Genomic DNA, 24,534 nt, shown 5'->3' with positions numbered 1-24,534 from the left:
AAATAGTTTCTAAAAGCCCCAAACAAACTGGGAACGCCAACAATAAAAACAGGTAAATCAAAAAGGCACTCAAGGATAACACAGGGACCAACTCCCATGGCGTATCTGTACATCCCTTCTTAAGTGTATATGTGTATTTTACTGTGTGTGCATGTGTTTATACGTCATAGATATAGATGTATAGATGTAAACATCATATGCCTCTAAATAAATATACTCTCTCACACACACACACGCTATGCATGCAAGCAAGGCAAACGTACACAGACTGATTTGATATTTGCAGCCCAAGCATTTCTGTTTAATGCGCTTGCAATCCAGTTTGACACTCCAAAACCAAGTTAAGCGCTTGAATTGCAATGTTATTCAAATGTGGAATAAATTCATGCTCATCTAAATGTCAATGAGTGGAAAAAATAGCACAATGTGTATTAGCATGCTTCTGAAACATCGTGAGCAGCAGCCAGCATAAAAAGTCATATTACTCTAAAACTTCAAAAGAAAAACAATCTCAGGGGTTAGAACTAATCAGAAGTGGCTTAAAATAGTGGCTAGTATCCATTCCAGTAACTCCTTTTGACCCCTGGAAAGATCACTCCTGGGGTTGCGAGACCTGTGCAGCTGAACAGCCACACTAGGTTAGGGATCTACAAAAAGGAGGGGAAAGCAAGTGAAATCTCCTCCTCCTCTCCCATCAGTAAAGCAGCGCTTTTAGAAGACAGGAAAAGAGAGATTTCACCCCTCTCCACCCTGCAATGATCTGATTTGCGCAGCTATTCCTCGACAGGTTCAGTGACTCCAGGATCAGAGGGACAATAGGACCTGGGGGTGGGGGAATCAGCGTTCCATGCACACATGCTTGAATATCAACTACTATTTGTTTCAGTCCTTTTAGGGACACAGACCACTCAAAGTTTTCATTGTCAGCTAAAACTTAATTTGTGAGTGATGATGACACAATTCACACGTACGTTTGCTACAGCAATCCTTCTCCATGAATTTCTAGTGTGTCTCTCCAGTCATAATGAACATAAAATACTTGACATTTTCTCTTATGGATTTAAAACTGAATTAAATTTCGGGGGGGAGCCTTTTTAGCTTGTTTTAAATAACAAAAAAAAATCAGACACTATATTCTATCTTCTATTCCTAACAGTACGAATCCCATAGTATCCTTACATTTCATACTAATTTAATGTCACCTGTTTTTAACAACCCCCCCAGAATTTTCCTTTTTAAAGGTTTCAGATCTCTAGCTGCTCACTCCAAGTTTGTAATTTGCCTTCACTAGCATTACAACACCTTGACCTGGATGGCTCAGACTAGCCTGATTTCATGAGAAGCTAAGCAAGGTCAGTCCCTGGTTAGTACTTGGATGGGATACCTCCAAGGAAGTCCGGGGTCACTATCCAGTTTCAGACAATGGCAAACCACCTCTGTTCCTCTTGCCACTTTACACACAGATTACAACAGCCTGAACCCAACAAGAGTAAAGATCCATGCAGGTCAGTTCAGAATAGAATCTATAAACTAAAAAAAAAAAATCCCTTTACTCAACAATTAAGTTAAATTAATTGTAGAGTTCACTGGCAGTGGACAGTGTTGGCCATGAGCATACATGACTTTAAAAGGGGATTACATGGATGGATGATAGATTCATCCACAGTCCGCTCATGGTTGAGAAAGTTATCTTCGAACAGCGGCAGAGGAGAATCCTTCTCCTCCAAATATATCCTACTGTAGTGGCCGCTGACTTCTAGAACTAAAGATCCAAAGAGATGCATAGGGGAGCTTGCACACATGAAACAGAGCCTCTAAAACACCTCTGTTAAAAGCCTCTGGCGGCAGCCATTAAGCCGCACAAGGAACTTGTATAAAAAGAAAAACAAAGGAAACATCATTATGCCCCCAAAGTCTGTGTGGGAACCTAAGGGACTCTTTGAATTACAGCCCACATTCATACATTTACAAAAATAGCCTGAATTAATGCAAATATTAAATTATCTGAACTGGTCTTACTGATATTTGGAGAGGGAGGGGAAACAGCCTATGTCTACTTCATTTTTATTCAAAAACTGAAATGCTGAGGTGGATTTCTATAACCCAACACAAGAGATATACAGTTCAACTTTGCTTCCCAGGACTCAGTAAAGACAACTGAATATAAGGCGAATCAGAGAATGTTAAAGAAATACTATAGGGATAATTCAAAATCCTAACCTGACTTCAACTGGCCATTCTTTGTAACACTTTTCCCACCTTCTGAGGTGGATATAAGGGCTGATGGATCTTCATTTTATCCGTATCTAACAAATTGAGCTTTGACCCAGGAAAGCTTATAACCTGCAAAATTTTGTTGGTCTTTAAAGGGCTACTAGATTTGAACTTTGTCCTTTGGATAGCCACTTTCAGGAACCAAGTTCAATCTTTAATTTACTCTGGAACAAATCATTATATTTCAGTCCCCCTGGTTAAAATTATGCAGAACATTTGCAGTACAGTGTTAGGCTAGAAATCACTAGTGTGATTAATATAGTAACAATGGATCAAAGCAGAAGCTGAATTTTTTTTAAAAAAAAATTAAAAATGTAAAAAAAATGTATTTGGAAAGAAATATGGTAGAATTGTCTTGTGACAATATATGTGGAAAGTGAACAGTACTTCCTTCAATCTTCATTTAGGGGAGAGGTAAAAACTCTGACTGAGGTGGAATTGAAAAGTTCTTAGGGAGAAATCCTAAGCAGGTCTACTCAAAAGTAAGTCTCACTAAGATTATTATCTTAAGGGATGTATCATAAAATGAGCTGTGGGCCTGCCATGAAAGCGTGCTTGCCATTCGTACTGCAGAATCTCTCAACTGCCGCACACCCTTTAAAAAAAAGTCACTTCCCTCATTTTTCTTTTTATGTTGAAAGAGAATTTACTTCATAAATAAGCAGGAGTCCTGCCACACTTCATTCCCTTCTTTCACAGGTACAATTTTTAAACATTAGTTCATGGTATTTTTGCCTCAAATGTATTGTTTTGTAAAGGATTTTTTTTACGTTTCATTTTTTTAAGATTCAGAAGTACATACAACCCTTGAAGGTTAATTCTTCAGTACTGCCCCCTTAATTTTTTTAAAAAATGCCACTGGTTTGTTTACTATGACATGGACACATAAGGAGAATGAAGTTGTAGATCTCACTGATATATGGGGTGAAGTACAAGCTACTGACGGTGCAAAAGGGCAAGGTATAGAAATATAGATGGTTTCTCCTTCCCCTGCCTAGTGTTCTACCAGGGAAGACATTGTCATTGCTATATGGGAAGGCCAGGATTTATGATCTGGTAAAAGTGGTGTAAGCAGGCCTGGTCCCTGCTCAAGGTCCCCAGTTCGAATTCTGAGCAGGAAAACATGTTCAGGAGGATTGATGGTGGTTTATTTGCATTTGCTCTCTCATTGGTGACTACAAAGGAGACGATCATGAACATTCTTAAATTGATGTAAAATGTAGTGGAACCAGCATGCAAAGCAGGAACAGAACAGTAATTATTTCCTCAGTACAGAGGCATGACTCAGTTGCTAAACATGAATAATGGAGGGACATTTGAGGAAATACCCAAGTTTCAGATGAATATGCAGGTATACCCTCTGAGAATTCAAAAGAAAGAACCATCCTTTTGAAGACGGAAAGATAGGGCTACATCATCAAGACACACCTTAATAAAACATGCCTCTTGGGAATGCAAGATCCAGTCTGTTCCAGCATCTGCTGGTGCTAGATGAAGCATGCATATCACTCCTATGCTGCTGTCACTCCATTGGCTTCCCATCAGTCACCAGGCTCAATTCAAGGTCATGACTATCACACTGAAAGTCCTTCACGGCCTCAGCCTCTCATATCTGTGCGACGCCTCTCCCCCTATGTTCCACCACAGCAGCTTTGCTTATCTGGACACGGCCTTCTGGAGATACCACCCTGCAGTTGGGCAAAACGAACAGCTGCCTGCACACTTGCTTTCTCGTGGTAGCCTCCATCTTATGGAATGGCCTGCTTGAGGAGGTCAGGAAAGCTCCCAGTTTCCTGGATTTCTGCAAACTGTGTGAATTATTAAGGAGGGCTTTCTACCCAGATTATAAGGCTGTGTTATAAGAAGCAGCTCAGAGAGATGCACTGGTAGGGTCAGGAACTATACACTATTGCTGGTGCAGACATGCACTTACTAGGGACTTTTCCATGCTGCTAAACATGCCATGTAAATTAGAGCCAAGCTACAAGTCATGCCTTACACAGGTTGGACACTTGTCAGCTTCCCTCAAGTTTTGATGGGAAATGTAGGTGTCCTGGTTTTACAGCTTGGCCTCCATTACTGCTGTAAAACCAGGACGCCTACATTTCCCATCAAAACTTGAGGGAAGCTGACAAGTGTCCAACCTGTGTCAGGCATCACTTGTAGCTTGGCTCTGAGTTATGCTTTGTTTCAGAAAGATTTCGTCTTTGTACTCGGCCTTATGCTTGTTTTTCAAATTTTCTGCTTTTATGTCCTATTGTATCTTTCACTGAATGTCCTAACCGCTGTTCATTATTGTGTTTTGCTCAGTGAATGTCCTAGTTATTGATTATGCTGTATTTTCACTCACACTGTGCAATCTGCCTTGGATCTCAGTGAGAAAGGCGGACTATGATACTAATACTGCTACTGCTAATACAGTTTCCAGCAGAGTGGCTTTATTTGCGTTAGCAGCAAGGAAGATTAGACTGAGCTTGGGACTCACTGTAAGTCGTTGATTTTATTGTCCATTTTATTCAATTGTGATATTGCTGTGATCTTTTGTTTTACCGTTTGAATTGTTATGGCCTGTGTCTAAGACAATAAACATGAGTGAAGTGATAATAATATGACTTTGCAAGAGGGAGCAGTTATGTGCATGACGAAGGTTGCAAAGTCAGGGCCATTTGGAAATGCAAAAAATGCACAGAAGTTCTCAAAAAAAATGTACATTCTGTATGCATCCTGCAACACTGGTCCTCACCAGAGGCAAAGGCGACAGGTAGCACAACAGCGAACAAGAGGATACTGCCCAGGCCTTGTGATTAACTCCCACTTCTGGCACAATGCCACAAGTTTTAACTGTAAACTACATTTGTATTCCAGCCTGTACCAAGATAGGAAAGTTCTTAGACGGCAGTTTTTTGTCTATTAAGAGCACACTGCTCTCTGAAATACTTTTTTTCTTTGTCAATGCCTTACATGTAATCGAATATATCCTCTGTTACATATTAACATACATGCTGGTTTACATCCTGGGCCATTTGTCACTTTAGTGATATACTGGGGGATACTTGCTACTATCCCAGAAGATACTGTAATTTTCTTATCATTCAAATCAGGGCTTTTTTTCTGGGAAAAGAGGTGGGGGAACTCTCACCCGGAGAAACTCCTGGGAGGAGGTGGTGCGCCTCTCAATACATGTGTGCGCATGCTCCCAGGACTGCATGACATCACTTCTGGGAAATGATGTCATCATGCAGGAGTGGCCAGTCCAGGAGCGATCCTGTGCTCCATGGGGGGGGGGTCCCAATTCGGCAGCGGCCCCATCCTGGCCATTTTCGGCCCCTTTCGGCCATTTTGGTCCCAATTCAGGCCCCAAATGGCCAGGATCAGGCCCCAAATGGCCAGGATTGGGCTCCTGCCAGGTGGGGGAGGGTTCTCTGCCCAGTAGAGGCCCAATCCTGGCTGTTTCTGACCCGATCCAGGCCATTTGGGGCCCAATCCTGGTCATTTCGGATCCAAATTGGACCCAAAATGGTCAAAAGGGGCCCAAAATGACCAGGATTGGGCTGCTGCCGAGCTGAGGAGTCTTCCTTCGCCTGGCAGGGGCCTGATGCTGGCTGTTTTGGGCCCAATCCTGGTCATTTTGGGCCAGAATTAGGCCCAAAATGGCCAAAAAGGGCCCAAAATGGCCAGGATCAGGCCACTGCTAGGTGGGGAAGTGTTCCCCTGCCTGGCAGAGGCTTGATCCTGGCTGTTTTGGCCCAAATGCATGCCATTTTGAGCCTAAATGGGCCCCAAACGGCCTGGAATGGGCCACTGCATGGTGGAAGAACCCTCACCCGCCCAGCAGCAGCCTGATCCTGGCCATTTCGGCCCCGATCCTGGGCCCAAAATGGCCAAAACGGTGCCAAAACAGCCTGGATCGGAGCAGAACCAGCCTGGAACGGGCCGCTGCTGTACCCAAAATGGCCGAAATGGCCTGGATCGGGCTGCTGCTGGGTGGGGGAACCCTCCCCTCCCCTGCCTGGCACTGGCCCAATTCTGCCCATTTTGGCCCTGATCTGGGCCGTTTCAGCCCTGATCCTGGCTGTTTTGGGTCCTCAATGGGCCTAAAACAGCCAAAACAGTGCCAAAACAGCAGGGATCGGAGCCGAAAGCCTGGATCAGGTTGCTGCTGGGCAAGGAAACCCTCCTCAGCCTGGCACAAGCCTTTTTGGCCTTTCTGAGCCATTTTGGGCCTATGTAGGGCCCAAAATGGCCCAGATCGGGGCCGAAATCGCTAGGATCGGGCCAGTGCCTGCCTGGAAAGGGTTTCCTTGCTCAGCAGCAACCTGATCCAGGCCTTTTGGGCCCAATTCAGACCCAAAATAGCCTAAATAGGCCATTTTAAACATACCCACGTGACACCAGTCACATGGGTATTTTAAAGAGCTGCCGTTCCCGGGTGTTCCGGCTCAAAAAAAGCCCTGATTCAAATTAACTATGTCACCTCACGTGGCTTTATCTCAATGTATTCCAATGTAAGTAAGTCTTTCATCTTCAGAATTTGTAAACAGGTAAATATGCTGTTCAGAAACACCAAATTATAAAATGTTTCATTAAATTAACTTTGTTTTCTTTCTCCAGAAGTCTGTAATTCTGAAATAGTTATATAACTTCTGGAGGAATTATGAAACAGAAAGAAAACTTAAGCAATAATATAAAACTGTGTGGAGGAATGCATGACTGACTAGATAACAAACTACTCCTCTACCAATTTTTAAAACCTTTCCTAGAGTTGCCACAGTACGCTGAAGGAATGGCAGCAGAATCCTAAGTATCTTTAGTCAGAATTAAGGCCCTCAGAGTACCATAAGATGTATTCCCCAAAACTGTTTTATAGGAATGGAAGCCTGGACCTTTTTAAAACTTGGGTTCCTATTATTTATGCTACAGGGTATAATTATAAATATATGCCATAATTACATTAAATGTAATTTAATGTAGATAATGTAATTTAATGTAGATACCCTGTAGGTTTTCCATGGGCAGAGGGATATGCATTCGTGAAAAGCAACTTTATTGCCTTCTCCCTCCCACAGCAGCCTGAAATGCCACCCCAAATAATGCTCCTGAGGAACAGAAAGAGGTGAGGGAGTCATGCTCCACAAGCATATATCCCTCTGCCCATAGAAAACCTCCAGATTTAAGTCTATGGTCTGATTTTGACATTACTAAGGATAGTTTCACATATCCTTTTCATCGGTCAAAGTTTTCTTTTTTAATATGCGTAATTCTTTTTTAATATCCCAATTATGTGTATTTTACATATTTGATAACTATCATGCCTCTGAAGCCAGAATACTCCCCAAGCCCACTCATGATTAAACTGAAGCTGTATCACCCTCTCAGACACATGACATTACTATGGGGTGACCACCTCATTTTAAATCCCATGTGACTGTACTTCGCCCTTTTCATTCTAGCTCTCCCTGCTAAATGCGGGCAATTATCACGTCAGCGGCTTGATTGTGCTCTCCTCACTGTTCCAGGACCACAGATCACTGTGCCAGTGCAGAGGAATGAGCCATTCGAAATTGTGCCTTGGCTGAGACACCGAGTATTCTGTCTGTCTGTCTAGTATATTTTTATCCTTCCCTTCCTCCAAGAAGCTTAAAGTGGCGTAGATGGTTCTCTTGTCCCTTTTGGCAGTTGCACAGGACAGAAGCATGTATGAAGGGGGTCAACAGCAGTTATTAAGAGTGTCTGCAGTAAATTTAATTATTAGAGTTATTGGAATAACATCTCCACAGTAGGAAAAGGCGGCTACATCTATACATAAACATTCTACCAGCATTAAATACAATTAACCCTTTTGCACCTCTTCAAAAGGAGCACCATCCAGACTAAAAACCAAAAGGCTCTGGCCCCAAAAGTGTGCAGAAATCCACTCATGCACTTGTGCGAGATGCATTTGTTTAGGCAGGGCCCACGGCTCAGTGACAAGTTAAGCGCTTTTTAAGCCTCATTCAAGCTGAACTTGAATGTTAAGCACATGCTTTACCTCCTCACACTGAATCTCAAGGAAGTTAAAAGTTTAGCTAGATCTGTTTTAAAAACACTTGCGCACGAATCGGGTTACATAGTTATAAAATATGTGCAAGGTAGGTGGTTCCTGACCTCACAAACATATTTTATCATGTAGCACAGTTAGCTTTGTGACCTCTACTCCCCAAAATGCCGTTGTCATAAGTAGCTGAAGCGCAGCTCAAGTTCTGAGCATCGGTAGCAGGTATCTTTCAAACTGTAGTGCCTTGTCTATAAATTCACTCACTGTTGTGGCCACTGCTGCTGCTAGTCTCTGTCGGCGTCGTGCAGTGCTGAACTGGCCCTTCAGAGCTGTCCCTTCCTGACAGTAAATAGGAGAAGAACAGGCAAGCAGAGAGAAGGGGAAAAAAGAATGATGGGACGCAGGAATATGGAAGATGCTCAGAGAAGGGTGACGGAGATTCTTTAAAGTAATTCTACCAAGATCTAATTCACATAACTCCATATGAGGACTGAAAATGTGGGCTGTTGTGATCTGTTTTGTAATTGGATACATACAAATTAGAGCCATCTGGTTCCTCAGCTTTGTATTCCCACTACCCATTAGCCCATGCTAAGCCGAAGTACATTTTACTCATCTTGTCACTGTCTCACTGGCACGTTGAGAGCACAGTGACACAGTCAGGTGAATTCAGACAGCTCTTTAGTTGAAGGTGTAAAAAGAAATGTGAATTGGCCTGAATTTTGGGGGTAGAAAAACACTGGGCATTTAGAACATGAGCTTTTTTTCTCATGCAAGGAAGTACAAGGTACTTAAATAGAGTAGAACTATCTGCTCAACAATTTCGTTAATAGGACCAGTTACTTGCGCATTACAACCACATGTCTGAAACCTGGTCATGTTATTCAGCGTGCAAATGGAATACAGGATGCTATGGAATGAAAAGATGACGAAAGGAAAAAACTAGGCTGCGAACTCCTTCACATATTTTTGCAGGAATCACCTAGAATGCACTCTTAGAAGTCTGCTACAATGTACAAGCTAGTGCCGGAAGTTATGCACATGTATAATGTAAAAAGTATTTACGAACTAAAGCTTTCTCTGAATACAGCTTTCGGTATGCCTCGGTATGCTTTCGGTATTCACTGCCTTATTGAACGGCGGCTTATGAGTTAATTTCCTCCCCAAATTATTCTGCACTGCTCTCAAAACAGTGTCAAGGACGGGAGAAAAAATACTTATTTCATCAAGATTCGCATGCTACAACCTGCAAAAATGGAGGCATGATTGATAACGGTCCTTCAACCGTGCCATTTAAAATCCAAAGCGCCACTTGAGAGCATTTGGTAAGAGGCTTCTCGAGGTCAGAGCCAGCTTATTTTTATCTTTTGATTGATATTCCTGAGGGCAACCTCTCATCTTGGTATAACCAAGGGCAGCTGTTAATGGGGGACAAGTTATGTGCCACATTCCAACTTCTATTGTTCTGCCCTGAAACATTCCCCCCCCCTCTCACTCCCACACATTTTTCCAAGCTTCTTCCAGGCTTTGTTCAACAGTAGTAGGAGCAAGTCTCAGACGTGCAAATCTCCTCACTCTACCATCACCGTGCTGCTCTTTGAATCTGCCCCCCTCAGCTAAAAGATGGAAATGTATCTTGCTGGATCAGATGTTACTTTGACCTGGGAAGAGCAGGAAGAAGAAGAGAAATGACACAGGAGCTCAAGATTCACTCCTTAAGTTGAGAAATTAACATTGTCACCCTAAGCAGAATCACACCGTTTTAAGCCCGTTCAATGGACACAGAAGCGTGTAACTCTGCTGTAAATGGCACTGTAAGGCTCGGCTCAATTGTAACACGAGCCATAATTTGACATTACAAGAAGCACGGACGCCCGACTTACCGGGCGAACGGTTTGCTGCAGCGGACGGGGAGGGCAGACGGAGCATGTGGCCGCCACGCTGCTTGCTCGCTCAGCGTTCCTTCGGGCGAGCGTGGCCAATCAGATTCAAATCCTGGGCAGCCAATTGGGTGCGGCTAGGGGGGAATGGCAGGGGGTGGGGCTTGTCTGCCGGACCTCAGGGAAGCAGTCTTCCCTCAGGTCCGGCGGTCGGGTATTTAAAGCTGCCGCCACCCCACTTCTCTTCACTTCGCTCCCAGCTGCAAAACCCCTCCCACCACTCCCTCTGTTTTGGGCTATTTGCTTGTACTGTCACAACTTTTGTTCGTGGTTGGTCATTGGATCGGATCTCTTTGGGGGGAACCGGGGCTGTGCCTCCTGGTTCTCTGGAAGGGGATTCCCATAAGGAGTTTTGGAGTGAGTTATGGAGGTGCATGCCCAGCTCAGGGGCTGCCAGGGCATACTCACTTCCAGGTGGCAGGGGAATCATTCAGGGGTGTACACCCACATGATCTCCTCCTTAATGCCACTCCTTGGTTCCCCCCCCCCTCAGCTGGGGACTGAGGGGGGAGTGGTCATCAGCTGGCAGGCGGGTCAGCTGATGCTTTCGAGGGATCCGATCCACATGACTGCCATGCTCCTACATGCTGTTTTCCAATAAAGGTTGTGGCCTTCTTTCCTCCAGCCAAGAGTGTGGTCTGTTTGTCTTCTTGCCTCCTCCTCCCTCCCCGTCTTCAGCAACAGGCTGCAACAAGCCTTATGCTTAAGTTTGCTCGGCTTTCTCCTGCCTTTCTGAACTTTCTAGTAATTTGCAAACTAGAGTTTGCAGTTCTGACCTGGAGGGGAACTGCAGGCCATAGTCTGAGTGACTGGCTTGCTGACAATGCATAAGCATGATGGGACAGGAGAATATATGATTGAGTTTGCTCACATCATTCCAGACAAGGATTTGGCATTATATCTGAATAATTCCAATGTCTAACTAGGCCCTCTGTTGTAGCAAGAAGCTTCTTAAGGAAGAAAACAAAACAAAAACCATTTTGACAGTGGAATTTTGATCCCTTTTACTGCACACATGTATTGTGAGTCATAAACACCCTACTACAGTACCATGCAGAATGGAAACCTGTATGTTGGCAGGATCTATATACTTCCGCACACGTTGGATAATGCACTTCCAATCCTCTTTAGAGATCATTTGGAACTGAATTTTTCGAGTGTGAAACAAAAAAACCCACTTCCAAACGATAGCTGAAGTGCATTGAAAGTGCATTATCCAACGTGTGCAGAATCAGCCACTGATACATTATTCCAAATAGCTTCCAAGAAAAGGGAGGAGTTCTATTTTTAAAAGACTTTTCATTGATAAGCAAGTCTCCAAATTCATTTAATTCAGTATTAAAATGAAGCAAGTCTAACTGGTGTTAGGAAGACAGCATGGAACTTGAATTAAGAACAGAGAATTTTATCTGTAGACTATCTGAGTAACCCTGGTTAACTCAGCTAGATCCAAAGGCGCCTTTCCACTTGCAGAAGGTGTTCTTTCCTGAGCAGGTATCTTTGGATCCAATCCCATGGTTTGGATCCAACTCCGTATCTCTTACAATATCAACGCTCCCTGCCTGAAAAATCAGACAACAGTACAAAGCCCGAACAGCCTCACTAGGACATTTTGCCTAATGGCGACTTTACAGACTCTAATAATACTGCATAAAAATGCCAAGGTTTGGGTACTTTACAACATGAAACACGGATTTTTAATTTTTATTTGACTCTCAGATACAACAGAACTAGCTTTCCTTGTCAACTATTCTAATTTTACTAGTTTTACCGAAAAGTACTTAACCTGACCAATCCTGTATCAAAGGATCCCAATATCCAAAGCATACAGCAGCAGCAATGCATTTTCTACTACTTTCTCCGGATCACAACATTTACGTGGGAAAATTATCTGAATAAGATTTCAGAAGCGGACTGATCAGCTTTTTGCTTTACAGAGTTTCTTCTCATGAAATCTCACATAATTTATCAAAAAATCCCTCTCAAGAGAACAGCTGTTTTGCTAAAGAAAAACAACCTGACCAAGAAAAGACTTTTTAGGAGTAAGAAATGTGTGAAAGAGCACTATGAATTCTTAGGCTCTTAAGTTGTATAGAGGGCGTTTAGGAAGATTTCTCCACCCCTTCTTTCAAAAAGGAAAAAAAACACCACGGCTTTGATATTTCACTTGCAAATAAACAGAAGAAAAGGGGAAAAATTGATCCACAAAACAGTCTGCATTCAATATTTATGCTTCAAACCACAGATATTAGTAGCGATTAGAACAGTGTTACAGACAAAACACATTAAAGCACAGCGCATGCAAGAAAAGTTTAAAGTTTTATTTGGAGGATGCTACTGGATCTATCATTTGAGCAAACACCTGGATTTGATGCCTCTTTCTTTAATGTACTGATTCTTATGCTAGAAAATCTAGGGCCATACACTGGGGAGAAATAAAAAGGTGGGAATTTTTCACCAGACTGGAGCAGTCATTTAATTCTGCTGCATGCTCTTCTTAACTGGATCTTAGAGACAAATGGAACATAAACATATATTGTTTTAAGTAAGGTTTCCTAACAATTTTGATTCTTAAGAATTCCATCTAAGGCAAATATATAGTTGATTTTTGTCTCAAGCACGAAGATTTCAAAACTTTTTCTGTACTTGTAATAATCGACAGAAAAAATACTTCAAATTTACAGTAGCCCGAAGGCTTTCGTAATCATTTCTGCCTTCCTCAAACAGCTTTGGGTTCATCCTGCTCACGTTATGCTTTCCTGCTCAACACACCCTTTGCCACATGGCAAAACAAAACCCGTAAGCCTTTTCAAGTCACTCAGTGATATGGCTTGGGAGGGTTCATTTAGTTCAAAGGGGGAAACATTAAGAATCCCACTAGGCACACCTCAAATCATTTAAACTTCCAAAGTTAGGTAAACAACCAGTTTTAGCCAGCATGTTTTTCCCATGCTAACCGTATCCTTCCTGTTTCTTTCTTTCTATGAATTCTTCCACATGTTAAGAGAAGAGGGGAGGGGAGGGGGAGGGCTGAAGGTAGAATATAATTTCTGAGAATCACTTTGTTCTTCAAACGAAGAACCTTGAATTTTAAAAAGCCAGTTTTTAAAAATTAGCTGGAGTTTTCCTGTTCCTATAACTAATTATGATCTAAAATTGCAATGCAAAAAAGGAAACAACAGGAAGGGGGAAATACCTGAAGTTGTATTTTAGCATCTTTGCTGACACTTTTTGTTCGCCATCTTCTTGTGACACGCTTGTCTTTCTTTGAAATATCTACACAGTTAGCCTACGTTACAAAATAGTTAAAAGCAACAAAGCATTGTGTGTTAAAGCTTCCATAAACTGACACAGACAATAGTGCAAGTTAGTAATAAGAATCTTAGTAACATTTTCTACAAATTAAACAGTGTGGTAGAAATGTTAGCCTCTGTTCCACAAACAAAGCAAACAATATGCCCGTTTAAGACAATCTGAGAAGCAAACAAACTTAGACCACAATCCTACAGCCTTTGAGATCGTCACTGAAGGCTTGTTTCATGTGCTGCCGTTTTTTGCTAGAGAAACTCCTAGAGAAAAGATCTTCTCCGTTTACTTTTCAGTTGTGGAATTCCCTCCCTGCAACATTTCATTTGCTGACATTTGTTTGTATCCAACCATCCACAGATTTTTTTTTGAGTGAAACTTCTTCTTCCCCTTCTTGCTGCAGTCCAAGTCCCTGAAATTTTGATCATAGAGGTCAGCAGACCCACAGGAATAACCTACTGGCTGAAACAGGGGTATGCAGATGAAAGGGGCAATTGCTAGAAATGGATTTCCCCTCTTCTGCAAATGGAATTGCCATTCCATCACAGGAAATATGTAGCTGGATAAATGCCAGCATTGTCTGAATTTACTGGTGACAAGGAAGATCCATTTACTTAGGCCAGGGGTCCCCCATGTGGTGCCTGTGAGTGCCATGGTGCCCTCCAACACCTTTCCTGGTGCCTGCCAAGTGTTTCTAGAAAGTAGGTGAGGCCAGCAGGGCTTCTGATTGGTCACTGGATGCACGGTGCAGATTTTTAAAAAGTTGCTTCAGCAGCTGCCACCACAACAAAAGGCTCTTCGCTGTGGGACTGAAGCCAAGCTTCAGTCTTCTGCCTGAAATGCTGAAGAAGTCATCTTATGACCTCATTCCTTAACATTTTGTGGTTAGCTCTGTCTGCTTTGAGGTTTTTTTCTCATGTGATCTTATTGATTATCTGTTTTTACAACCATTCTGCTCCTATTTTTGCTTTATGATTGGTTTTTACTGCCTCCTATTATGCGATCTTTTTAAAAATCTTCATGCTGTTCTTAAAATGACATCTGTTGCTCTTTGATTGATTGCTGGTTTTTAAAAGTGCTCTGCTGCTATTTTTGTTTTATATGGTTCTCACTACAGTTTTACATTTCTTAATACCCTATATTGTTTGTCTCTGCTGCTTTGTTGTAAGGGCCATTTAATTGCTATGCTCTGTTTTAATGTCATTTTAGGCTGTGATTGTTAACTGTAGTTTAGTCATTTCAATACTGGTTTTGATATTTTTAACTAAGTGTGAGCCCAGTACAGAGTGGGGCTGTAATTCAGGGGTAGAGCATCTTCTTTGTAATCAGAAGGTCCCAGGTTCAATCCATGGCACCCCAAGTTAAAAGGATCAGGTAGGAGACAATCCTTTGAAAGATGAAAGACCTCTGCCTGAGACCCTGGGCAGCCACTGCCAGTCAGAGCAGACCATGCTGGCCTCAACAGATCTACAATGTGAGTTGCTTAGGGTGGCACTGCCAGGGTCTGACTTGGTATAAGGCAGCTTCATGTGTTCTCCATTAAAAGCTATGAAGTGGCTCATAAATATTTCAAGTAAACAAATAAATGTCAATGAAAACAGGGTTTCGACTCGCCTTCTACATGACAATCCAACTCCCCAACAAAAAAGTTGAATATTATCATTTGACACCAAGTTAAATGTATTACATAAATGTACGCAAATTCAAAAAAAAGTTTTGTATCATATATAGTCACCACGGAACAGTGGGTTAGTATTCTGTACATTCATTACAATGACCAGAGTTTCTAAACTAGATAGTACTGTGCTTCTTAGCAAAGAGACTACTGCAATCCTTTAGCAATCATATCAAATGACTAAAATAAAGAACATCTTGGATTGGGTTCTGTGGCTCTGTTGCACTTATGGTGGCACGTTCTTCTGATGCAAGGTGCCTTCCTTGCACCAGAGTAGTGTTGCCATTAGGGGAATGGATCTGCAAGGTCCAGCTCAGTATATGTACAACCATTATTATCCATCTGCATTTTTAAAAATATATTTACCTGCATATCTGTGAAGTTTGGGGCTGACTGAGTTCTCTGTAGTATTTCTAAGTTTTGAAGAATTTTACTGAGTTCCACAAGGTTTGACTGACAGTGTGCGAGATCTAATACATACACAAACAAAAGAAGTACATTAGTCACCCTGGCTAAGATATTCCTTGTCAAGGTATCTCATGCCATAGAGGAGAGTACCTTGCCTGTGCAGCAGCATAACTGAAATATTGCCCGATGAATCATACAAGCAACTTTTAGCAACACTTCCCATTGGCATAAAGAGGTGCACACTGAAAGAGAGAAGCAAGTGATTTTTCCATTCCTCTGAATCTTCTTTATCATTACTGGGACAAGCTATGTTACATACAGGACAAGAGCTAGGGCAAAGAAAAACGTAACCAGTTTCTGGTTGATGCAGAATTCAAAAAGGCAAAAGGCAAGTCGAAATTACATTTTTTTTTTTGCTAATTTACTTTCCATCCAGTCCTTGATCTTGCTCAGAGTAGCTAACATTCCCACCTTATCTGCTGCATTATCTCAGCAGAATTTCGCAGTTCCAGGAGCAGGCATGGCAGCCAACAAACTGGACTATCCCATCATGATATTTCACCAAATGAAAGCCACAAGGGAATAGTTGTATCCTGTCATTGTGACAGGAAAAGAAGCAGAAATGTTCAACCAGGAAGTCAGAGATTGTGTGTTAGCCCCCATCCCACATCTAGGCAGAAAAAGGAAGATCTTGCTATACATGGGCATGTATAGTTTCTACCCTCATTTTCCCCTTTAAATGGGTATTTGAAATTTAAATTGACTAGAGATGCTGACTAACAGCTGATCAGGTAAACTTACCCTCTGATGCTAAGTCTACTACCCATAATGGCCCCATTATTTCCTATAGGTGGCAGACCTGGCCTCTCTACTGCCTATCAGAAATAATGCCCCCATAATTTCCTACGGGTAGTAGATTTACAGTGCTATCCTAAGCAGAGTAAGTCTGCTTATGATTTTATTATTAGAGTGCTATCCTAAGCAGTGTTACTCCAATCTAAGCCCATTGATTTCTCCTTACGATTGCACTGTAAGCCTGGGAGGCCAAGTCTAACTGATCAGCTGATTGCCAGAACCTCCAGTCCATTTAAATTTTAAAGGGGTATTATTTTTTTTATGGGATAGGCCTGGACTCCAATTTTGGAGGGTAACCAAGGAGGTCGGAACAGCAGATATAAATATATATCACTGGAAATAACTTATATTTTAATGTAAAACCCTGGTATAAAGTTTAATAGGAATACATAGATTAGATTAAAAGCATCATACCGTTGTACATATACATACTAAAACCTTGTGTATACATAAAATAAAATCATTAATATACAGGAATAACAGTACAACGAATAGCCATATGTACAAAACCAATAAAACCAGAAGCGTTTCGGCCCAAAGGCTTTCCTCAGTGGTACGTAGATATCAAAGACAGCATCCCATCAATAAAATGCATAGCACATACTGAACGCTGAGATGGAATTAAAATAACATGGAGGGAATTCCTCAGAATTCTACCCCAGAGCAACATGAAAAGAAGTTAGGGCACGGATAATAATAGAAGTTACGTTTCCTTTGCCCATAAATTTTATAGCCAGGTCAAGAATGTAAAATTCAAGCTGGAGTTTGGGGTAATGACCAAAAATGAAACAGTTTCATCTTCGGTTGGTATCCTGCACTCCATCTTGAATTTTACGTTCTTGACCTGGCTATAAGATTTATTATTATTACTAGTGCCTTTGGGCCAAAGCACATCTGGTTTTACTGGTTTTGTACATATGGCTATTAGTTGTATAATTATACCTGTATATTAATGATTTTATTTTATGAATCTACAAGGTTTTAGTACATATATGTACAACCATATGATGCATCTAAACTAATCTAATCTAATCAATGGAAATCTTCCTTTTGGCTACTCTGTTTACAAGGTAAGTGGGGAAAGCAAAACATTTAATTGAAGCTAAATAGAGGTTTTTTTAAAACTGTATCAAACAAAACAAATTATTAAGAACATCACAGTTGTTAAGCACCTATCCTCCCACAGTACCAACAGGCTGTAAAATTAAATTCTATTCATGCCTTTAGTACCAATTGGATAAGAAATACTGTTTGGTATCAGGAGACATGATAACTACTTAAAGGGGAAGTTGAGACATAAAGATGCAACTGACCTTCTGCACACCTGTCCATCTCCTCAGAGTCCTGCAACCAAGCCACTACTTTACTTTGCCCAGTGGTGCACGTCGCAGGAAGGCTACTACTGCAAGGGATGGATGGTTGCCATGGGAAGCTATTCTGTGGAACCTAAAGAAAATGTATTTCGAACAACACATCATTCAGTGAGGGGAGGAAATTGCTCATGCTTTTTTCTTCAAAAACCTTAACCAATAAAAGGAGACAAACATTATCCCCTCTTGAAAATACAAAGGCCATTCTAGCTGACAGGAAACCTAATAAATAATCTTTTGGAAGATTCTTCACATGGCTAATCACACTCATTTTCTAACTGAGGACAATGTCTGCTGTGTGCCAGGAAATCTGGTAAACTATTAAATAAATGCATATATCTATTTATTTGCTTCATTTATACCTTGGCTTCCTCCCAATGGGAACTAAAAGCAGCTTACATCATTCCCCTCCGGATTAACCTCACAACAACCCTGTCAGTTAGGCTAGCCCAAGAGTGTGTGACTGGCCCAAGATCACCAACCAAGTTTCTAAGGCAGAGTGAGGATCTGAATCTGGATCTACCAGATCCCAGTCTGACTGTGTAACCACTACACCACAATGCTTCTCATATGAACATCATACATCTTTTGAGTCAGCTAGAGGACTGAGAAAAGCATCATAGATTGAGGCTTTATTATCTTGCTTCAAAGATACTGAAGGTACCAAGGTACGGGTTCACTAAACACCTGTATGTGGCTTTTGTGGGTTTAGAACAATGGGGGTTCTCTCATAACATGGACATTTCTTACCTTTGTTTCCAATACAGTGACATTAGCAGCGGGTGAAGACTCGGTGGTTGAAGCAGAAGGGAATATGTGGAAGCTGGCATCTCGTGGTGATCGTACAATCTCATTCTGACGGTACAGTCTGTGGTGGCGCAGCTTTGACACCCAAGCATCAAATGAATCCTGGGATTTTACCTAGTGGAAGAGTCAGTGAAAACAGAGAGTTCTTTATAGAATCTGATTCTCGTTACGTCACTTGACTGTTGCAATTGGGGAAGAAAACCGATGGAAAAACTCCTTACTTTCAAATGGTAGATGTGCTCTTCCGTATCAAGGTCTATCCTACGAGCTTTCTTTTTAATTGACATAACTGATAAGCCAACATCTATGCTCCCATGGACCTTTCCTTTCTGAGTCTGAAAAAAAAAATCAAAGAAAAAATTATGATCAGCATAGAAAAATAAAATAATGCACTGCTTTCATACAGGGTCTAACAGGAATATATTATTTATTGGGCAACAGTTCAGGTTCATCAGAGAACATTTTAGCAAGCAGAGCTGGAGAAAGAGGGAGGATGTGGGGGGAAATATCCAAGTACCTTCCACATGAGGGCATAGTGAAGCTGACAACGCACAGTCCTTTCTATTTCTCCTCAAAATTTAAAAGGCAGAGATTGGTGAAAAAAATATTAAACCGAATTTTGCAGAACTAGTTAAGAGACAGATTTGGAAAAAATCTAAGAATTAGTAAGACATTGAGGCCAAGATTCAAATAAGCCAGGGGTCTCCAACGGGTAGCTTGTTAGCAACCAGTAGCTTGCCAGTTGTTAGAGCAGCTCGAGCAACCACTGAGCAACTCAGGAAAAGATTACAAAAAGATCTGCTCTAGGCTCTTTAAAAAAGAAAAGAAACAGCTTCATTTCTGAGGCTCTTCCTATTCCATGTTCAAACCCTGAACAGCTTCCACACCAAGGATTTACCACATTTCAGTCACCCAAATGGTGCATTTTTTCATGTTTCCACATGGCATCATCTTTTGTTTGTGCACAGACCATTAACAGCCTGCTCTTTCCACAAAAAAACCCCTCTGCTTTATTTTTAACCTGTAAAAAAATAGTATTTCCAGGGTAGGACACTACCAGCCCAAGCAATTTCTTGGGTCTGACAAGGGGAAAAGTGTAATTGCAGGACTTCAGTGAAGTGCTAGTTAATTACTCGTTTCATGAACCCTGGCAACAACTAGTATAATAGAGAAGAGAACTGCCTGTCTTTTAAACAGAGGGGATCTCTGAAAATGCACTGAGTTTTTTTTTAAGTTATTTTTATCCATTATTAGTCATGCTCTTTAAAAAAAAATAAAACAGAAGAGAATCGCCCACCTCAACCTGCCTTTTAGGGAAGGGGAGTGGATCTTTGAAGGTGTCTGCAAATATCTGGAGGTTTAAAAAAAAGGTATTGCATTAGGCAGAGCTGCGTTACCCATGCCCCTCAAATTTAAAAAACAGGATGGGCAGAGAATCTTGAGGGTCACATGAGTGGGAGGAGCTTCAACACACATCAGGTGTGAAAGGGGAAAAGAGCACTAACCAGGGGTCATTTCGTAGAAAAAGAGCTGGAGGAACTCATTAGCATAACATATTAGCATAACTTATTAGCATATGCCACACCCCCTGACATCACCTATCTTGGCTGCTTTGGACCCAATCCTGGCCATTCAGGGCCGAAATTGGGCAGAAAATGGCAAAAAGGGGCTGAAAATGGCCGAAAAGGGGCCCAAAATGGTCAGGATAAGGGCTGCCAGCCTCCAGGTAGTGGCTGGAGATCTCCTGGAATTACAACTGGTCTCCAGGCCACAGATATCAGTTCACCAGGAGAAAATGGCTGCTTTAGGGGGTGGATTCTATGGACTTATGCCATGCCGAGATCCTTTCCCTCCTCAAACCCCACCTTCTCCAGGTTTCACCCCCCAGATCTCCAGTAATTTCCCAACTTGGAGCTGGCAACCCTAGTCAGGATTGGGCCACTGCTGAACAGGAGTGTGATCCACCACCCATCAGAGGCCCAATCCAGGCCATTTCGGCCCCAATCCAGGATGAAACGGGCCCAAAATGCCCAAGAGCCAGGTGGGCAGGGCCACCTGACATGTGACCTCTTTGGGGAACTGCCGGAACTGCGTTCCTGTGCGTTCCCCCTCGAAATGAGTCCTGGCACTAACAATGGAGACAAAATTGATTACCCTGGGCTGTTTGGAAACTCAGTTGCAAGGACATTTCCACACAGAATTGCATCAGCAACCAGACTACTAGGGAAATCACCCTGGTGTAGAAGAAGCCTTGGTAGTGTGCTAGGAGGTGGGGAGCAATTCAGGATATATTTCCAGAAGTAGCTCTCATTAAAGAAAAAGTTGGTGACTCCAGAAATAGGCTATATGTGTATGGGTACAAGAACTGTGCATGAAACTAAACTTCCTTCGACTTTTCTGGGGCAGCTACTCTTCTTGTTAAAGGGGCAAGCCATATATGGAGGCTCAGACATTTGCAGTTCATGCCCATTCACACAGGGATTCTTTGAACTATGGCCCATATAAATAAATACAGAAAGACATCTCTTTCTTAATTAGAGCTTATTACAGGGCTAATTCTGTGACAGTTAATTTGGCATGTGCCAGAAACCTAACAATAGAATCTTTACTTGCTGTACAATGTGCTAATATTGCAGACATGGAGAATTAAAATGATGTAATAAAACAGTCAAGGTCCTTCATGGAACAAAACATTTTTAATATATTCTATAACAGTATTTCCTCCTCCTCCTGCATAAATAATCCTCAAGGTAAAAGTGAATTATTATAGCCAAAATTGGCCATGCAATTCTGAAGACAATTTGCCTTAAAATCTCTTATTGGTTAGGTTAAAAGAAACAGCGGTGCACATTTTATTCCATCTTTAAAAGGAGAGAGAGAAAGAGACAGACAGACAGAATGTGTGTATAATACATAGCTTTGATAACTGTTATACGGGCAAGCAAAATTGTTTCGATAATTATATTTTCTAACAGATAATACAGTAAGTGTACATCAGCTCTTTAGTATATAATACATTTCCAACATTATACTTTTTCCAATTGAAAGCTACTTATAATACTACTATTCATGATCATATTAAATAGAAAGTATTAAGTAATGAAGATCTGATATCCACTTGATGTATATTATATCCAACACATGGAACAAATGTGTATATTATGATAACAAATATCTATTGGGAGTCTATATAATCACTTGCATTAGTCATTCCACTGTAGGCCACTGGAAACATCAGGTGTGCACTTATTTTCACACAGGAGTGGAGAGCTTCAATCCCAGAACACAAGAGATCCTAGAAATATTGCAGGAATGGTCAGGTATAGCCCTTGCCCACAAAAGCCACCTGCTGGGCAACTCCATGCTCCATTATACAAAAGTAATGCACCTGATCTCTACAGGGGATTGCCTTAAGAGATCAGGAGCTGTCAATGGATTGCAAATTCTACCCATCCCCTGCCCTTCCTTGTGTGAATGATCCTACCAGCACGGAACTTAACCACGGTTAATGTTAACTGGGATTTATTGTTAATTATACTGTAAATCTGTAATGTAAAGATGGTTATAATTTCCAGCTAAGAGTGATCTATGATTAATATTAATGATGATTAAGGTTGATACCAATGTAAGCATGAACCATAGTTATGGCTGAACAGGACAGACTGAAAGAATTCATTCATATTCAAGCGGGTGTCCCACACTATTAACTGGAACTGTCCAACCAGCTTATTCATTTGTCAGGGGAAAAATTTCTTCTGATCATCAAATATTCTCTATATGTTCCATGAGATTTCCTAGGGCACCCCAAAAGATCTTCCACAGAAGAGGACACCCTTTTGGAGATCCTAACTCTTGAGCAAATAAATGATTATTTTTCCACCCATTTCCATAACGTTCTTTTAACCACACTGTGTCTGCACTTGGTGTTTACTGCAGGTTGATACTTTTGTGGGGGTGCAACAAGGGGGATCTAAATTGAAGTGTCCCTCTGTTCTACAAGATTCAGTTCCAGTAGTACTTCAAAGACCAACAAGATTTTCAGGTTATAAGCTTTTGAGTCAAAGCTCCCTTCGTCAGACACCTCTGTTTTGCATGATACTTAATGTCCACAGCTTTGGCAGAATAGTTATAAAGATACTATCAACACTGGGTTATCTTCAAAGCTGTATGTATCTTAAAGGTCCACCAACCCAGTCTTCAAAGACAACCAGCCTTCCCTTTTGGCAGTTTCTCTTTTACCTGACATCACATACAGTTACCATTCCCTGATTGCTACGCACACCGCAGAAAACTCAGGTAAGAGATAGCATCTTCTTGCATTGTGCAAAGGTCTTTAAAAAATGATTGAAGCAGCAAGAAAGACTCATGGCTGAGTCTCTCTTTCCCAAAGCCCAAGTGAGACATCATCTCCCCCGAGCTTCCTGGTATGGAGAGTGATGGCATCTTATCTCTCCCTGTGCTTTGGGTTTTGGAAATTATAACAAGCAGCACAACTCTTCTAACTCTCCCCACACCTGGTGCAAAGTGAGAGTAAGTCACTTTGTACCAGTTATCTGCAAAGCAACAAGAGATATTTGTGCTGCTCCAAAGCTTTCTATCTAGCAAAAACGCTCTTTGTCTTTCTCCCAAGTTGTTTGTGTGTGGCACACCACTCAATGAAGGGAGCAGCTGGTGGCAACCACAAGTAACAGCTATGTAAAGAAACCAAAAATTGTGTGTGCTGGCAAATACACAAATACTGAATGATTTTTAAAAAAAAGTAACAGGGAAAGAGTAGAAAAAAAGATGTGTATGCCAGCAGAAGAAAGCTGGAGATTGCCTACGCAGCACAGATGAACAATTAGATGGGGCTGCTGCACAAATCTTTCTCCCACAGAACTAATGAGTGATCCAGATTAGAAAAAAATCACACAGAAGGATAAACACCTCTACTCCCTTGAGAATCACTTCTCCAATCAAATTAGCCGCCCAGACACCTGTTTCAATATTTTAAAAAAGGAGGTCCATCATTATTTATCTCCCTCATCCTGTCTACTTTGGCCCCAAGTGGCTCCTGTCACTAAGGGTAAGACTTTAAGTAACAACAGAAGGCAAGTCCAGCTTTGAAAACAGCTCCAAGTTTACTTACATCAATTGGTGATTTTGAGTATTTCAACATTCCATTATCCAGGACAAAAAAGCGCTGTGGAGAAACAGTTTGTTAATGATTAAATAAAATCTGGATTATGTAAATCCACATGCCTACAAAGACAAATGTATATTCCCATGACATTTAATAATCAAAGCGGTTAAAAATGAAGTCAACTGAAAACTTGTTCCCATTTATTGTGGCAGCAAAATAACAGTAGCGAACACCTAAACAGTGTTTTACGAATCAAATCGAATCGAATCCCTTTACTGGCATAACAGGACCATTATTTCAGTAATCCTTACGACAACTGCCTCTTGTCCTTCGGCCCCTAATACAAAGTTAGTAACACAGACTCACCCTACAGAGTAGGAGAGAATCTGTGCGACTCTGTTCCCTCTTCTACAAAAAGAAATGATGTTCCATTGGAGGAACTGATGGGACTGGTTGGCTACATGCCAACGTACTTATGAAGGAAAATGTTACTTCACAGATTAAAGAACAAGGCCAGGAAATGGAAGACGGGACTAAACAGGCAACTTTAGCACTTCAGGGAAGCCGGGAACAGGGGCCCATCCCCAAGAGTTTATATTGGGATCAGTGCTGTATAAGATTCCCAATTCATCCAGAGTCAATGGAGAACAGTGAGATGGTCAGGTATGAAAACAATACCTGACAGTGAAATCCAAAGCAGGCTATGAAGGTTCTGGAAAGGTGTCTCAAAATGGTGCATGGTC

General features: G+C 41.5%; 1 protein-coding gene across 1 annotated transcript in view; it reads right to left on the bottom strand.

The window, feature by feature from the left end:
- Positions 1-24,534, bottom strand: part of OSBPL6 (oxysterol binding protein like 6) — a 148,435-nt gene that overhangs the window by 38,481 nt on the left and 85,420 nt on the right. The window contains exons 5-11 of the mRNA XM_054970881.1: positions 23,798-23,851; positions 18,891-19,004; positions 18,613-18,783; positions 17,806-17,938; positions 15,596-15,699; positions 13,445-13,537; positions 8,573-8,647 (exon numbers count right to left, since the gene is read on the bottom strand). Coding sequence (XP_054826856.1) covers positions 8,573-8,647; positions 13,445-13,537; positions 15,596-15,699; positions 17,806-17,938; positions 18,613-18,783; positions 18,891-19,004; positions 23,798-23,851 — 744 coding nt within the window. The remainder of the gene's footprint in view (positions 1-8,572; positions 8,648-13,444; positions 13,538-15,595; positions 15,700-17,805; positions 17,939-18,612; positions 18,784-18,890; positions 19,005-23,797; positions 23,852-24,534) is intronic.

The sequence above is a fragment of the Eublepharis macularius genome, chromosome 2 (genome assembly GCF_028583425.1).
Source record: "Eublepharis macularius isolate TG4126 chromosome 2, MPM_Emac_v1.0, whole genome shotgun sequence".
Classification (NCBI taxonomy): domain Eukaryota; kingdom Metazoa; phylum Chordata; class Lepidosauria; order Squamata; family Eublepharidae; genus Eublepharis; species Eublepharis macularius.
The sequence above is the reverse complement of the archived record's forward strand: the minus strand, read 5'-3'. Positions and strand labels throughout refer to the sequence as shown.